Source organism: Harpia harpyja, chromosome Z (genome assembly GCF_026419915.1).
Source record: "Harpia harpyja isolate bHarHar1 chromosome Z, bHarHar1 primary haplotype, whole genome shotgun sequence".
NCBI classification, from domain to species: domain Eukaryota; kingdom Metazoa; phylum Chordata; class Aves; order Accipitriformes; family Accipitridae; genus Harpia; species Harpia harpyja.
Window position 1 is genome coordinate 114,505,048 of NC_068969.1, and position 15,668 is coordinate 114,520,715.

Here is a 15,668-nt window from a genome sequence, read left to right on the forward strand (position 1 = left end):
CCTTAAACATGGTTATTGGGATGTAAAAGTCGGTAAAAGAAATGTTCAAGTTTTTGAACAGGTCTCTTGAGGTGGAAGGAACCAGACCCTAGAAAAAGTGGTAATGTGTTGCAGAGTGAACTCTGCAGTCTTCTGCCTTGAACAGTCCATTGAGCACTGCACATCGTGGTGGTTAGAGAAGGAAAAGCCTACTTGTTCATTCCGGGTGAGATGTACAAAGGAAATCGTACGTGATGGAAAGCATCACCGTGGAGCTGAACTCCTATGGCCCTGGGGCAGACTCCATGGTGCGATCAGAGTATCAGCTGTTGCCAGTGACTAGCGGATATGAGATTTTAATTTCGTGGACAGGAATGGAAATCTCCTCCAGCCTAGTGAGTGCTTTTAACCCCTCACCTTCAAGGTCACACTCGCTCTTATAAGTTCTCAGCCCGTGAATCTCCAGTTTTTTTCTGGCACAGTAGAAGGGATGGGTTTTGGCTGAGGAAGGCAGCAGGTTTTACTGGAGACTATGTATGTGCAAAAAAGCCTGTTGGCAATAAGTCTAAAAGTAAACCCAGGGCTGATTTTTAACCTCCATTGCAGGATCTACTGCAGTTTTTAGGGTCTCGATCTGACTTGAAGACCCTTCCCAGGTCTTGGCTCTGGGACTTTTCCATAGCCTACGCAAAGAGGGCAGCTGAGCAACTCAGGCAGTTGTCGCCCGTCTTGCCACAGCAGGATGCAGTGACTGATGGGGCAGTTGTTTCTCCTAAGACCCAGATTTGGCTTTATGGGTCTCTGTACCCCTTTACTTCCAAAAAGACCAGCGATGCTTGCTTCCACTGATGTGGAGCCCATTTGTTTTAAGGCACACACAGCAGCCTTTTATCCCTCAGGATCTGCATTCAGATTGAAAGCAAAAAATGAGTTTAGTGGTGAAAACCTGCTCACCCATTTCTGAAGCTCATAAACCTCCAGTGCACAGCCCAGCACAGTTGGCAGTCTGTTCCTGAAGAAGCTCAAGGCAAAAAAAAGAGAGATCACATGTCAGAAAGCACAGCGCTTGCCTATTTTCTGCTTGGTTCACATCAGCTCTGTTTGTCCTCCACTAACATTCGCTCAGAAGTTGGAAAAAGTACATAACTGCCATATAACTCTGCTGGACAACTTGGGAGAGTACAGCTGCTTCTAATATTCTGTCTTCGTTCATTGTTTACTTTCACATGCAATTCAGCAAGACTTACTATGTTTTCACTACTAGAATACAAGCAAAAGTTAAATAGAAAACCAAGATACGGAACTTGCAAACTGCAATGCAAAAACTCCCAGTGACATCTTGAAACAGCTGAGCTGTGATGGCATGGTTGTACCAACAGTCCTGTTTACTCTGTAGCCTTAGGCTGACCAATCCAAATTTTACACATCTTTTTTATAAATTAGAACATTTGCTTGCTTCGCCCCAACCACATTTTGCTCTTCAAGTTTCACATAGCACATAGAGTCATGTGCTGGGTGATAGATTCCGGTCCTGCTTGTGGTATTCTTGGTCACATAGCCTTGCACCTGCAGATGTTATCGTGCTGTTTCTTAGGGAGAGGTCTGCTCCCCAAAGGACTGGTAGAACCTCAGAGAGCAACTCCCATCTCAATGTAGTTACAAGTTGTAAGTAAGATTATCACCATATGTTGCTCTGTGTGTTCAAATAGAAAGGGTCTTGGCCACATACTGGCAGAAGTCCTGGTTGTATTTAAAACAGAAACCTGCATTTGCTCAGCTTGCTATTTCCTTGGCGCCAAATCCATATTTAGAGTTAAGGCTTTTTTGTATTTGTAAAAATAGGCTTTGCAGGATGAAAAGTGTTTCTGCTATGTGAGCAGACACTCAAGGAAAGGCTGACTTTGGAAGGGCAGTTTTTAGAAACAGGTTGTGAAGAGCCACTTGGAGCTCACGCTGAGAACAATGGTGGTGTGTAGCACCACAGAACTACGGGCTTGTGTGTTGGAACGTGCCGGGAAAGCAGAAGGGAGAAAACCCATCCCCAACTACAAATGCCTGCTACACATAGTCCTTTCCCTTTCAATAAGGGCTGCTCTCTTTTAGCCTTCATGATAATGGACCGGGTGCAACTTCTTGTGCAGTTATCTCACATTGCAGAATACTTATTGAGAATAGAAGATGAAGCAAGACTGTTCAGAGAGAATCCCTTTGTGCATCTGTGGGAGTCCAGAGCACGGGGGTGTCCGACCACCAGTAAGGAGGTCAGCATTGCGAGAGCTGTGTTGAACACTCGGGCTATAATTTTGGTTCACATGCAGAAGGAGCGATGGTGCTACTGAAAACAGAGATAAGGCAGGTCACAGACGAAGGGAGGAAAAAGAGAAGACCAAAATATGAGGAAAACCAGAGAACGGCAGAAGCAAGTTGCAGACAAACAGCAACAAGCGCCAGAAGTAGTCTTTGCAGAAAGGGATGTCTCGCAAAGCCAGAGCAGAGGATTTGGTGGGTGAAAGCTCCTGGGGATGGCAACGGGAGTGCCCTTGAGAGCAGGGGACGGTGAAGGTGGTGGAGCAAGGTCAGTCCGTTGTGAGGAATAGGGTGGCAGGGTGCCTTCCGCAGGGCCCTTGCCTTGAAGTCTGGGTAATTTCTAGAGAGAAACGCCCCACGTGCAGAAGTCTATAGGCAGGTAGTGAAGGCGTTTCTAGAAGACTTGTGCCTGACCGGTGGAAATTACCTCGGTCAATTAGTTGTCTGAGCTCCTCGGCTGTCATTTCCTACCCAACATGTGCTTTTTCCAGCAGCCAAAAAGTTACTGAAATGCGTGTGGCAGCTTGGTATGTTCCGCTTCCAGGAAGAGCGGGTGGAGAGCGGCCAAGTAAGCTGTACAAGGTTGGGGTTCCTCGGCTGCTGGCAATGCTTTTGCTGCTGCGGAGACCACAGTTTGACCTAAGGCATGACACGCTCTAATTAAGCCAAAGCAACGATTGTAGGCAGAGCATATTGGTTTGCTGATTATTTTAAGTTATTCTTGCATAAAGTCATGCTGAAAGTCAGAATCCCAGAAGAAAAACATCCGAGCTGCAGACTTCTTCCTGGGATTTGAATCCCGTTTCCCCTGAGGTGCACTTTATGTAAATGTTGGAGCTGTTGATTCTCACTCATCCACAATTCACGCTCAAGAGAAGACACAGCCAGTGCCACCACCATGGCTACGCGCTCTTTCTCTGGCAGGAGAAGGCAGCCTGGCCGTGGCCCGGGATGATGAAATGCCCTCCATCCCGCCTTCACGTGCAAGCACGTCCAGCGATGCCGCAGCACGCTCTCAACCCTGACAGCCGGCGACTGGGGCTGCTGCGGGGCTGCACGGGGTCTCAGCACCCGACTCCCGAGCGTTCAGCACTTGGGAACTGCGACAGGTTATCCTGAAACAGCCCCAGAGCTCCTAAACAGCAATTTACCCTCTTAGATCCGGCTCACTCGCTGCTTGGATTGCAATTGGAAGTGCTCAATCCCTTTTTCTTAGCGTTTCACCCCAAATTATGGATTTTCTGGGTTACACCATGTGTATCCAGCGCTGTATTTTGGCTGCCATTCAGCCACCCCCTAAGGTTAAATACAGGTGCTCCGGACCCCACATCCCGAGCCCTGGTATTTGTTGCTTTGGAAGCGTTGGTGCCGATGCTGAGCCGCGGGATCTTCTCAGGGCTGACTTGTGTGGTCCGAGCCTACGGTCTCTTGGTTTTTGCTTTCTGACACTCTCCTCTTTAGATAATTTGTTTTTTTTCTCAACTGCAAAATGAGATGTCTGGGAGAGTCCCGTCTTCCTCGTTCAGAACAGTTCTCCGTGCTGGGAAGAACCGTGCGGGTTTCTTTCACCCGAGCGTTCGCGCTCTCCTGCGGAAGACCTGTGAGAACCCACCTGCCGCGGCTGGACCTGTTTGGAGGAAGCCGAGGACACCCCACGGGCGACGAGCGGGAGCAAAAAAAGGCTCCTGCTGCGTGGGGGAGACCGAGAAACAAACAAACAAAAAAAAGGCAAGCCGAGAAGCAGAATTCCCACCTTACCGGTACAGGCGCAACCGCGGCAGAAGCGGGACCGGGCGGCAGCGGCCGCCGGCCGTTCCCCGAGCGGCCCCCAGAGGGCGCCGCCGCTCCCCGCCGGGGGCGCTGCCGCCGCGGCCGCCGCTGCCTCGGCGCGGCCCGGCCCGTCCTCCCGCCGCCGCCGCCGCCTCCCGCCGCCGCCCCCCCGCCCCTACGGCCGCCGCGGCTGCACGTCCGGGCTCGCAAGGCTGCGGGCGGCAGCGGCCGTAACAAGTGAGACGGCGCCGCAGCCCCTTCTCCGCCGGCGGCTGCTTGCGGCGTTGCCCCGCGCCTGCCGGCAAAGGAGGCAGAGCCGCACGCTCCCCGGGTTGCACCGCTCCCGGTGTTCGGGTTTGGTTTTTGGGGGGGTTTTGGGGGGTTTTTTGGGGTTTTTTCTACGCGTGCACCCGGGCTTCCCCCCCTCACCCCCCCCAATTTTTATTGTCTTTTTTTATTATTTCTTTCTTTTTTTTTTTTTTTTACTTTGCACGGCGTTGGACATGGAGCCGCCGCGACTCTTTTGATGCACGCCGGACGGCTTTTTTTTTTTTTTTTTTTTTTTTTTTTTTTGGGGCAGGATTTTCCTCTGTATGGTTTTCCAGCGGTGGGAGGACCCTTCCCCATCCTTCCCCGTCTCCTTGAGTTAGTTCCCCGCACGCTCGGGAGCCTCGGAGCCTCCTGGACTGAATGCAACTTTTTTTCCTCCCTCCGCACCCCTTCCCCCTTGGCTGATCCCTGTCAGCAGGGACCGAAAAAAAAAAGCCCCGGCGAGGAGGAGGCAGAAGGGGCTGTGCGTGCATGTGTGGTTGCTGCTGGTGCCCGGCACCCGAATCCGTAGGTGTGTGTTGAAATATGGAGAATAGTCTTGGATGTGTTTGGGTACCAAAGCTGGCTTTTCTCCTCTTCGGGTTTACGCTGGCGAGCCTGCATCCTCGAGTCTCCGGTAAGTCAGCTCTGCCTTATTTCCCTTTGCGCTCCGGGGCGAGGGTGATTTTTCTCTGCATCCCAAAGCAATGTGCCCCTTTCTCTTGTGCTAATGGACTTTTCTCACCCTCTGCAAGCACGATTTGGTTTTTCGGGGGGTTTTGTTGTCCGTGGTGCTCGCCAGCGTGAGCTTTTGCATCACTTCCCACAGATGGGAAGGGGGAAGCGGGGTTAGAAGCGCCTTGCGCAGCCTTGGAGAGAAAGGGCAGCACTGGAAAGAAGGAAATCCGTGGAAAATAAAGGAGAAATGTGGCAGGAGGTGGCATAATAGGTGTGTAAGCGTGTGTGCCATGGCGGCGGTAGGGTTAGTTCCCCTTCTCTTTTGCACCTGATCCCGCTTGCGATTGCATATATTCGCCTATAGCTTTTGGGGTCTGTGTGCTGAAGCCGAGGGAAGGGGTTGCCTTCACTGGGTAAAGGAATAAAAGCAGCAGATGAGTTAGCAAGGCAGAAAACGCGGTTATCTGCAAAGCCTCTTCCAACTCTATGAGGCTGCGATTCTTTGGGGCTGCACCTCTCTCACCGCACTTGGCAGGCACGTTTTCTAATTAAAAATGGCAAAGCCAGTTGTGTGTGGAACTGGGGTAGGGGAGGAACGGAGGGGACTGACACAGCGATGCTCCGGGGCTACTTGTGCGGGAGGTAGAGAAGGGCTCGGCGGTACACAGATCTCTTATTCAAAAAGAAAGAAAAGAGAAATGGGAGCGTGAGCCAAGAAGTGTTAGGAACTAAGAAAGTGCAGCTTTGATTTGCAGCAGGCTCGGGGTGTGAGTGCATGGTGGAGGGAGATGCGTGCAAGGCAATAGTATTCTCTAGCGCTCATTTAATTTTCTCCAAAAGGAAGGGAGGAACACTTCAGTAGCAGAAACCTTGGGAAGGGGGAGTCTGGAAAATACAAAAAGGGATCTGAGCACACGTCTGTGCACACTGCTTTCGCAGCACCAACAGAGGAACAATGGGAACCAACTCCCCACACCACGCACACCAGCACTAAAGCAGGTTTTTGTGATGGGGAAAGTGCTGCATATGAAGCGTTTTGCGAAAAGATCCTCAGTGTCTTCTGGCAAAGCTCAGGTTATATCAGCTGTATGCAAATGGCAATCGCCCACGGAGGTGGTGCTTCCTTTAGACAAACGGGGGTATCTTTTGATTGTCCTGATTTTGGGGAGTTAGCAAGTAAACTGGAAGATGCTTCTCTGCCAAACCAGGAGGATTATTTTGCATGCGCGTGTATGCGCGTTTGTGCATGTGTGTCCCCAGCATTGTCCTCTGCAATTACTTGCGTGGAAGGTGGGACCCGGGCAGTGGGAGCAGGATAACGAATAGGTGTCTCTCTTGCCTTTCCATCTTAAAGGCTGGGAGACATGGCAGTGATCCTCCTTCGTGAAAGATGATTGACTCGCAGGCTGCTTTGCTGCCAAAGGAGGGGATGGAGCGAGAGCCTCTGTGCGTGAGCGCCTGAGGAGCGAAGGAAACCGTGTGCTGTGTCAGGGGCCAAACGTGCTGCAAGCCCACTGCTCCCACAGCATCGGTATTGTTTTGTGGTACACGGAAGAAACAGGCTGTTTTCCAGCAGCCCGTGTTGGCTGTGCGTTTCACGCCCCGTCTACGATACACAGGTGTTTATTGCACTGATTTTGAAGGTGGCATCTTTGCGTTGCACCCAATTCCTTGCGCTGCGCTTCACAAGCTGCAAATGGGCAAAGTTTTCCCAGCGTCGCAGCCCCGGGGGCAGTCGTGAGTTTGTGCTTTCCTGAGCACCCCTGTCGCCATCCCAAGTCAGCCGACAAAACCGAATAAAGCGGGTCTTGCCCCTTTCGGGTAAGGCTGCAGCCTCTGCTCGCTCACCGTGGCTTTTCCACCCCACCGGCGAGCTGGCGCGCTGTGGGCAGGAGGTGCAGGCAGGAGGTACGGGCAGCACGCTGTGCCTGGCACGGTCCCCGCGCAGCAGGGCACGGGCGGGCGGCGAGCACTGCTAACAAAGGGCTCCTGGAGATGCTGCACAATGGGGCCGGCTCCTCTCTTGCTCCCTGCCCAAAGCCCAGAGCTGCCGTGGGCGTGCAGGGGTGCGTTCAAAACTTTGGTACCAAAGGGCAGCGGCGCATCCACGTGCGGGCAGGGACACGCTGCTTCTGCGCCGGAGTCAAGTCCCGCGCCTGTCGTTTGCCATTGTGTGTGAGGGGCAAAACGTTTTGGGGGATGAGACAAAAAGTAAAGCGCAACATCAGACTCTTCCTGGTTAAAAACGTGCATAAGTGGACGGAAGAACAGATGATGGGCAGTGTTTGCCATTTTGGAAAGAGACCGTGGAAAACGTGTTCCTGATAAAGGCAGATGTAAATTACGTAGCGTTTGGTCGTTATGGTGCTGTATGGCTTGTCCTTTCCATGTATTAAAGTAATCACAAAATGCCTTCCCTTTTTTTTTAATCTGTAGGTGGGAATTTAACTCAATCTCAAAGGTTTTTTGTGAATGGCTTCTGTGTTTGGTGTCTTTGACTCCCACTAGATCTTGGTGAGAAATTTAGTGTTAGTGCAGCATGTCAGAGCCCAGCGATGTCTGGGTACTATGGCAATCACTTCTGTGAGTGGTGCAGTATAAATCACCAGTGACCTGTCACAGCATCCATTTCACATGCGCTGCAGTTGCCCTCTGTGTTATGAGCCTTGTGAGCCACCACATGTATTATAGGAGTGGGGTAACCTCCGTGCGTTCGCGAGCGTATTTTTAAAAATGGAAATGAGCTTGGTTGAGGATGAGCAATTTACATTTGAGTAGTTTTCTTCTTTCTATAGTTTGTTGAATATTTTTGTATTCAGCTCTTCCTGTTTTAGGTCTTTTTGTCCTCAGTCCCCCCTTCTCCACGTCCATATGGATACAGGACCAGTGCTGGCTTTGGATACACAGTCTGGAAAGTTTGTTTTCAATGAAATTATGCCAAGTGTAATGATGACCAGATTTCACACTGGGTTCATTTATCCCTGACTGCTACTCCCTTGTCCTTCCTAACACAAAACTTAGTGTGAAAGATCTATTCCGGGGCCCAAGACATGACAGTGCTCTCAGGATATTCTGCTTGTGTTTCTCTTGTTTGTCTGAACCCATCTTTGCCTGTTTTACACTGGGGGACAGTAAGGTCTTTGGGGCAGGACTGTAAGGGCTTTTCTGTGCAGTTTCACAGCAGGATCGTGGTCCGCAGTGAGGGCTTCCAGGATCAAAATGATTAATAAAAACATCTATGCTTGTCAAACTTAGAGAAGAAAACCTGTGGGACTGCTTGCTCCAGACGCAACTTGCAATCCAGGTGAGTTCTTCATGTCATCTGACCGAGCTTAATTTCAGAGCTAGTGCACTGACCTGGCTGTTTGCGTTTTCCTGGAGCGGCCTGGATGGAGATGGAGGAGCAAGTGCTGCCTTCTCTCAGCCCAGCCAGGCTTTCACGCTGCTGCCAGGGAAGCAGAGCGCCTTGTTTTGCATCCCCGTCCTGTCTCACGTTTTGACTGGCAAAAGACTGGTGCTGTATGTGGGCTGGTATTTCCCAGTAGACTGTTGTTTAACACCATCCTGCAATAATCTGGGTTCTGCCTGAGCTCGGCCCCTGAAGCATGTGTTGCCTGTGACGCCTGGGTTGGCCTCTTCTAATGGGAGACTGCTGTCAATCCGGTGACATGACAGCTAAAATAATTCTTTCAGAGTCATTCATCAGATGCTCAGCGCACGGATTTTCCACCAGATGTCCTTTAGAGGGCCAGTACTGATTTTTTAAGTGTTATTTTTATGAGATAAAATAATGCTACAGAGTTGAGTGTTTCCAATGCGCCTGCTTGCATGGCATGTCCAGTTGCAAGGACAAAACTCTGCAATGGGTTTGCACCTCCATTTTTGGTCGAACAGGTTGTTGCAGAGACTTCAGCAAATGTGCTAATGTGAGTAAGCTGTGAAAGAAGTTTGCCCTTTCCTGGTATTTTAACATCTTACCGGACTAAAGCTCGCCTCTCTGTTTCCCTTCTATGCTAGCCTAAGAGAAGGCTTAGCTGTGCCACTGTGCAGGTGTAGGGACACTCAGACCCGAAGGCTACACACGAGCCAACAGGTAGGTTTCTCACCTCAGGTTTGCTGTTGCAAATCCCTCGATTGATGCAATTTACAGAAGTTAGTCACTTTGTGCATTGAACAAAGCGGTTGTGAAAGAAGCTGACGCTCAAAGAAGGGACCACTTTTTTACATGCTTAATTTTCCCTTCTGCTGAAATGCAGATCTGTAACAGCGTGAGTCAGTGCAGCCAGTCTCTTTGTTGTAATACAAATAGATGGAAATTTCTTAAAATGTTGGCCTTGCCTGAATAAAAAGTATACTGATAAATTCCACTGAGGCTTTCATGATTAATTAACTGAAGGCAAAAAAAATCACTTGCTCTGTTAAAATTATCCCTTGGGTGAAACATTGACCTAAATTTTTGTATTTCCATTGGAATCCAAAGTAAACACGCTGGCCCTGTCCTCGTTTTCCTTAGATCCCTCTTACCGCAGCCATGGTGCCCTGGGCTGGACAGAGGTGCTCCTGCCCGGGAGCGAGGGCATCGGCTCGGGAGGCAGCACCCGGGTCTGCAGGGTGCAGAGCAATCCCCGCTCCTCTGGAAGGCATCCGCCACCAGGTGCTGCTTGCTATTCCCCAGGTCTCCGAACACCCTTACTTTTAATTTGCCCAAGTGAATTCCTTTCTCCATGCCGGCCTTAAAATTCATCTGCCAAAAGGTACCACAGCGTTCCTCGTCGGAACTGTGAGGTTGTGCCCCAGGCAGAGCTGGCCTCAGGTGGTTTGCAGGGAACTGGCTTCAGTACCCGTGTTTATGCCATTTTCTGTCTGGCTCCCTGGTGAATGTTTCTGATGCTCACTTTCGAGAATTTCTTCTCAAATGTTTGTTGTGGGGATGGCTTAAATTGTTACTGGTTCTGGTCCTTGGGAAATAAATCTACTTCACGTGTCCATTACTTATCTCCTCCTCCCCATCCCCTTCTATAAACTTCACAGTCTCTTTGACCGCTTCTGCTGTTGAAAAGCAACAGTGGTCTCCTCTGCAAGATAAAGGATGCTTGATGCTGGGGAATCTTATTTTTAATACTGGTGGAGAGCCTCGGGCATTTGAGATCTGCTCCTTTGGGTCTTCTGCACAGCCTCCTGTAAGGAAAACTTATCAAACTATGGAAAGCGATGACTGAAAGTGAAGTGTATCTCCTGATTTCTGACAGTAAATTCACTGGTAAAATAGAGTATATTATTCCTGAAAGATAACACATCAGATAATTGTAAACCTAGCAGAATTGTTTCTTTCTGACAACGTTTCTCAATTTCAGCTTTGATGTGAAAGGCTACAGCTAAATTGGGCTAATGACAGAACATCTTGCTCGAGAGTTTGGAGATGTCTGAACTATAAAGGAAACTGAATTCTCAGAGAGGCACGATAAATGCACAGTTAAATGTCTCAATTTCTGTCTCAGTTGATGGCAGTCATTTGTCGATGGTAATGCCAATATGTGCTGTAATTTTATAAATGCTCTGAAGTATTCAAAATACATTGAAAACTACTCTAAATTGCTGCCCGAAGTTTCAGCAAAATACTGGTTGTCAAACAGGGAAGCTGAAGGAATAGTATCTCATTGGAAATCACGTTACTGGCCTGAAAACTGGGTATCTCTTGCCCTGCGAAGTAGAGCTTAAAACAGGAAGGCTACTGATGTTTTGGTGATTTTGTTTACTTTTACGGTGCTTTATGAACAATCAGATTCACTGGATTGAAGATGCGGGCCCAGCCCATGGTCACATTCTCCTGGGCTGGAGGGCTCACAAGGTGCCTCCCCTCCCAGCTTGGAAGCAGAAGGTGAACAAACACCAGCTTTGTCATTTCCAAAGCTTTGATACCAATTTCCACCTGTTTTGGGAAACAGGTCTGGACCAGCTGAGAAGTTTGACTCATCGAAACAAATACTGTTGCTCTCCTCTGGGGTCTTACAGCAAGAACAAAGGGTGACAAAAATAGATAAAGTGTAAAGATACTGGAAATTACACAGAAAAGCTCCTGTTCTGTGCACATAGCTTCCTGGACAATGAAACACCCCCAACTACCAGTGCAGGTGTTTATGACAACATTTGTTTTAGTTGGAGAGGGTAGGGTAGTTGGGCGCTTACTGTGGCACTGTGTTACGAAATGCAGAATTTATCCAAATCACGAAGGTGGTGCTTGCACGATATAAACGTACCGTGGGATGAGGATGTACCGTGGGAGCTGAGGCTGCTCGTTGGGGAGTGGATGGAGAGCTTTATAAATTGCAGGGTTATGACTCTTTTGAGAGGCTCTGTAGATTAGCTGAGCTAAGGTCAGCTCTTCAATCACCAGAAGAGCTCCACAATGAACGACAGTCTCCTAGTTCGTATTTTTATCATTTATATAAAATAATAGTTTCACAACCTGGTTCTGTATACCCTGTCAGTCAATGGGGGCTTCAGGTGTGCTGACGGGGACTGTGTCTTGCACAGGTGAGGAGCTACATTTCTCTATTTCCACGTTGCCTTTGCTTATTGCTTTCCCTTTTTTCTCTTCAGTATCATAGCTCCGTTCTTGTCTCCTATTTCTCAAGTTTTTGTTTACTCCCACCCGCATACCTTCTGCCATCTCCACAGTTGCCTGATGCTCTATCAAATCTCGGTGCAGCATTGCAAGTGCAGGCTGGTTTGGTAGAAGTAGCAGCAAGGTTACTCTTGGATATGGGTAGCTTCTACAACGAAAGATTAAGAAAATAGAGAGATTATTGGTCTAAAGCTAACTATTATTTTAGTTCCCTGCTTGCTCTGGGGTACACTCAGTAGAGAGAGATTGTCATAAAAAATAGCAGCACAATGTTTGTATTCTCTGCCTGGCTGGTCACAGATGTGAGTCTCCAGGCAAAGCACCTAAGGAGAAGTCCTCACTTGAGCCCTGTATATGATACACTTGTGCATGTACTTGAGATCTTGCGGCCAGGATGGGAGCAGATGATGTCACTGAAAGAGGAATCATTTGCTTATTTAGTCCGTTCTGCGTATGGACAATCCATGTAACTTCACCTATTTACCTTGCAGCGCTGTGATGGGCTGGAGAACGTTCTCTCTTGGCATAGCTAATTGCATGCACTGGGTTGCTGTTGGCTTGCTTGTTTTTCCTTTGCTTCTCATTTGAATTTGCTTGGCTCCAGTTTCTTGCCACTGGTTCTTGCTGCGCCTTTCCTGCCCCACTAAATTAACAGTGAATTCTCCCTGAGAAGGTATGAAGTACAGTGAAGGCACATCTTCATATCCTTTCTGACAAGCTAAACAGATTGGTGCTGGATGGATGCTCCGGTGCTGCCCTGAAGGGCCAGGCAGCCTGATCTGCCTGTGCTGCTGCCCGCGCAGCCGAAGCCTGCGCCCGTCCCTGGCCCATCCCGCGCCGATAGCTGTGCTGCTGGCAGGAGCAATCCCGGTGAGCCAGAGGCGGTTGCTGTTGGCATAGCTGAACACCGACCTCATAAATATTTTTTTTAGAGGCTTAGTCCAGGTTCCTCGTCCCTTTTTCTTGGAGTGTATTTTGAGGAGGAACATAAAAGTGCCCAGCAGCCAAATCTGGTTCAGCAAATTTGAGAAATCTTGGTTCAGAAAGTGTCCAGGGGCTCATGCCTATGTTAGCGGTGTGACCTACAGCTAAACTGGTGGGCATTTCTGTCTGGCTGTCAAGCTCAGAGAGCAGTAATTAGACGAAACATGACAGCTCTGGACAAGGTCAATTGATATAATTGCATAAAGTGTTTCTTTCTAAAGGCAGGACTCTCCAAAGCGTTGCAATTAAAAGCTAAAGGTTGCTTTCCTAGGAGTGGTGTCGACTTATGAGCAAGGAGTGGGCTATCTTGGGGCTGACAGCAGGTACCGAGCAGAGTTGGGTGCTTCATCCTTAGCCCACAGCTACCCAAAAGGGCTCGTTTGGTGCAGAGTTCATGCATGAACCCCCTTCCACCTGAGTCTCTCTCTGACACTCTTCCTCTCACCAGCCAAAGACTAAAAAGCATTTTAAAAGCATTCTTTGGAGTTTCTATCCACAATATTCATTCTTTGTTTCCTTTTAGAAGCATCAGGGGAAGAAGACAGATATTTCAAAAGGCTCTGAGGGGTCTTTGTCTGTATTCCCTTCCTTTTTTTTTTCCCTTCTCTGCCTTCTGATGATCAGAAGAAGAAGAAGAGGAAAATACCCCTTGAAACTTTCCCTCTCCTCTTCCCTGGTGCTGAAGACACTCAACAGACTGTGGTCGTGGTGAGACCCAAATGCACCAAACTGTTGACTGCTGAAGCAGCAGTGCGTTTTCTTGCTCACGTTGAGGTTTTGATTGTTGTTGTCTTGGTGGCAGGCGCTTGTGTCAGATGCCAGGGAAGGACCGATGCAACTTTGCTGTAGGACTGTAATTAGTAATCATGGTTTTGTCTGGAGTTTGTGCTGAACCACCCGCAGAACGGCCTGAGCGAGGGCCATGGAGGAGGGTGGTCCAGCAGAAGGGGGTGTGTATTTTAGGAGGTGGGTGTAGATGGCATTTCATGTGTGTGTGTATATATATATATATACTTCATGTGGTTGCAGTGATGTGGGGTTTTCCCCATATTCATCAAATTCTGTAAATTTTGTACTCATTTTCCAAATGTTATGGCGCTTGTGTTTCTCTTATCCAAAGTGAAAATCCTTTTTCCTAGTTCATCCCTCCTTTGTTGTATTATAGATGCTGCTGAACATGCTGTTGGTGTGATTGGTTATCCTTATTTCCTAAACGTTATTTATAAATTTGGCAAAAAGGCCCACAATCCCCCATTCTGCTTTGGAAGGAAGCTTCCTACATGGTTTTCTGCTCAGAAGATTGAAAAGGTTTAGATGAATTATTGAAGAGGAGTCTGTCATACATATGAAAGTAGTTCATGGTCTTAGATTTAGACTTTGCTGTTAAAAAGGACACTGGGATTTTTATGTATTTATTTAGGGGGGCTCTGGACATTTTTATTTTCCCTGGACATAATAAAAACCGTGTCCTCCTGTGTGAAGAACAGTGTGAGGCGAGTTAAAAAATTAAATTAACCTGACAGCTCTTGTTTTACCATTCATGATTAGGAGGATGCAAAACAGACAGTTTCATACCACTGGATAGTGTCAGAATGGCTTTTTTCAGTGTCCACAGAGATTTATAAATGTAGAAATTTTCTGTGCCTGTGACAGAGACACCAAAAGGGGCTGATAGCTCCCACGGTCCAAGTGTTGATAGGACATTTAGCAAACCAGCCGTATAAGGACACTTAGAAAAAGGTATTAATGCACAAGGTTTTAAAGTGCTGTAGGACTGAGGGTGTTGTACGTGCAGTGCTTTCTGCAAAAATCATATGGTTTTATGTTTTTAGTTTTCTGGTGCTAATTGTTTTTGACATTAAAAGTAAGGAGATAGTTTGTGGAAATTAAAACAACTGTGCTTTGCAATAGCAGGTGCGTGTTACAAGAAATATATTCAGTTCTGGTGGAGACTGTTACATGTGGCAGTTTGCTGTGATCTCCCGCTCATGCAAACGTTATTCATTTGTTGTTTCCATTAATCTGCAATAAAGGTCATCTGGATGAAAGATTCAGGAGAAAACTGGGTAAACAGCTGTATTTCCATACTGCCCACACAATTCTCTAAGCTCACAGTAATGGAGAATAAATCAGATTTTTTTTAATCCATCAAATTTTAATGATTTGAACAATTATAAAAAGAGAGAGAAAGGTCGTTTCAATACATTAGGCCAGATTCTTAACCTGAATAAATCTTCACTGACTTCTGTGGAGATACCTTCACATCAACGAAGTCCTCCTAACACAATTTGTTGTTGATCATTTGCATTCGTTATATGCTCACATAGACGCTGATTCTCTGCAACCAAATAGCTTTGCTATAGCAGGTGTATTGATATTAAAAGGGTTGTTAACATCTCTCCAGAGGGGGATATTCTGTTACCAGTAACTCTATCAAGCTTTTCCATCTGCGTAGGGAATTTGTCAGAAGCTGGTGTTATGTTATTAAAAGTATTAGTTATCTCTTGATTTGTGTCTAATTGAATTACATCATTGATAGAACTCAATTACAATCAATGGAAAATGATATCATCGCAAGGACAGTGGCTACTCAAGGTTGTGAGTAATGCTTTGTGCTCAACCAACCACTCACAAATGGGGCAGTGCCATGACTCTCTTAATGAGCAAATTTTCCGATCCTGACCGAGGGGAGGTTTCCTACTTAAATGGGCACGCTGGCTTGGAGCCACCCAAATCCCTTGGCACCGTTGCTTCATTGCAAATTGTTTTTTGTGAATCAAGTATGAAATGGTTTTCATCTCAAACATGCAATAAAATAATACTCTGGCTCTCCCCCCCCCGCACCCTCCCGATGCTCCTTACATAAACTTAATCTGTCTTTATCACAAATTCTTGAAGTACTGTGGAGTGAGGCCGTCGACAAAGAAATCACAGGGGGCATGCCTGTGTGTGCCAAGTCTGGGCTGTTGGTGTCGTATTGTTACTCAACATTACTCCTTTTCACATCAGAGCTCGC

At 47.7% G+C, this 15,668-nt stretch overlaps 1 protein-coding gene across 2 annotated transcripts in view; it reads left to right on the plus strand.

The window, feature by feature from the left end:
- The first annotated feature begins 4,624 nt into the window (after nucleotides 1-4,624).
- DCC (DCC netrin 1 receptor) overlaps nucleotides 4,625-15,668 on the plus strand; it is a 572,411-nt gene continuing 561,367 nt past the window's right edge. For both annotated transcript variants that reach the window (XM_052778515.1, XM_052778516.1), the window contains exon 1: nucleotides 4,625-5,002. In XM_052778515.1, coding sequence (XP_052634475.1) covers nucleotides 4,912-5,002 — 91 coding nt within the window. In that variant the 5' untranslated portion in view covers nucleotides 4,625-4,911. The remainder of the gene's footprint in view (nucleotides 5,003-15,668) is intronic.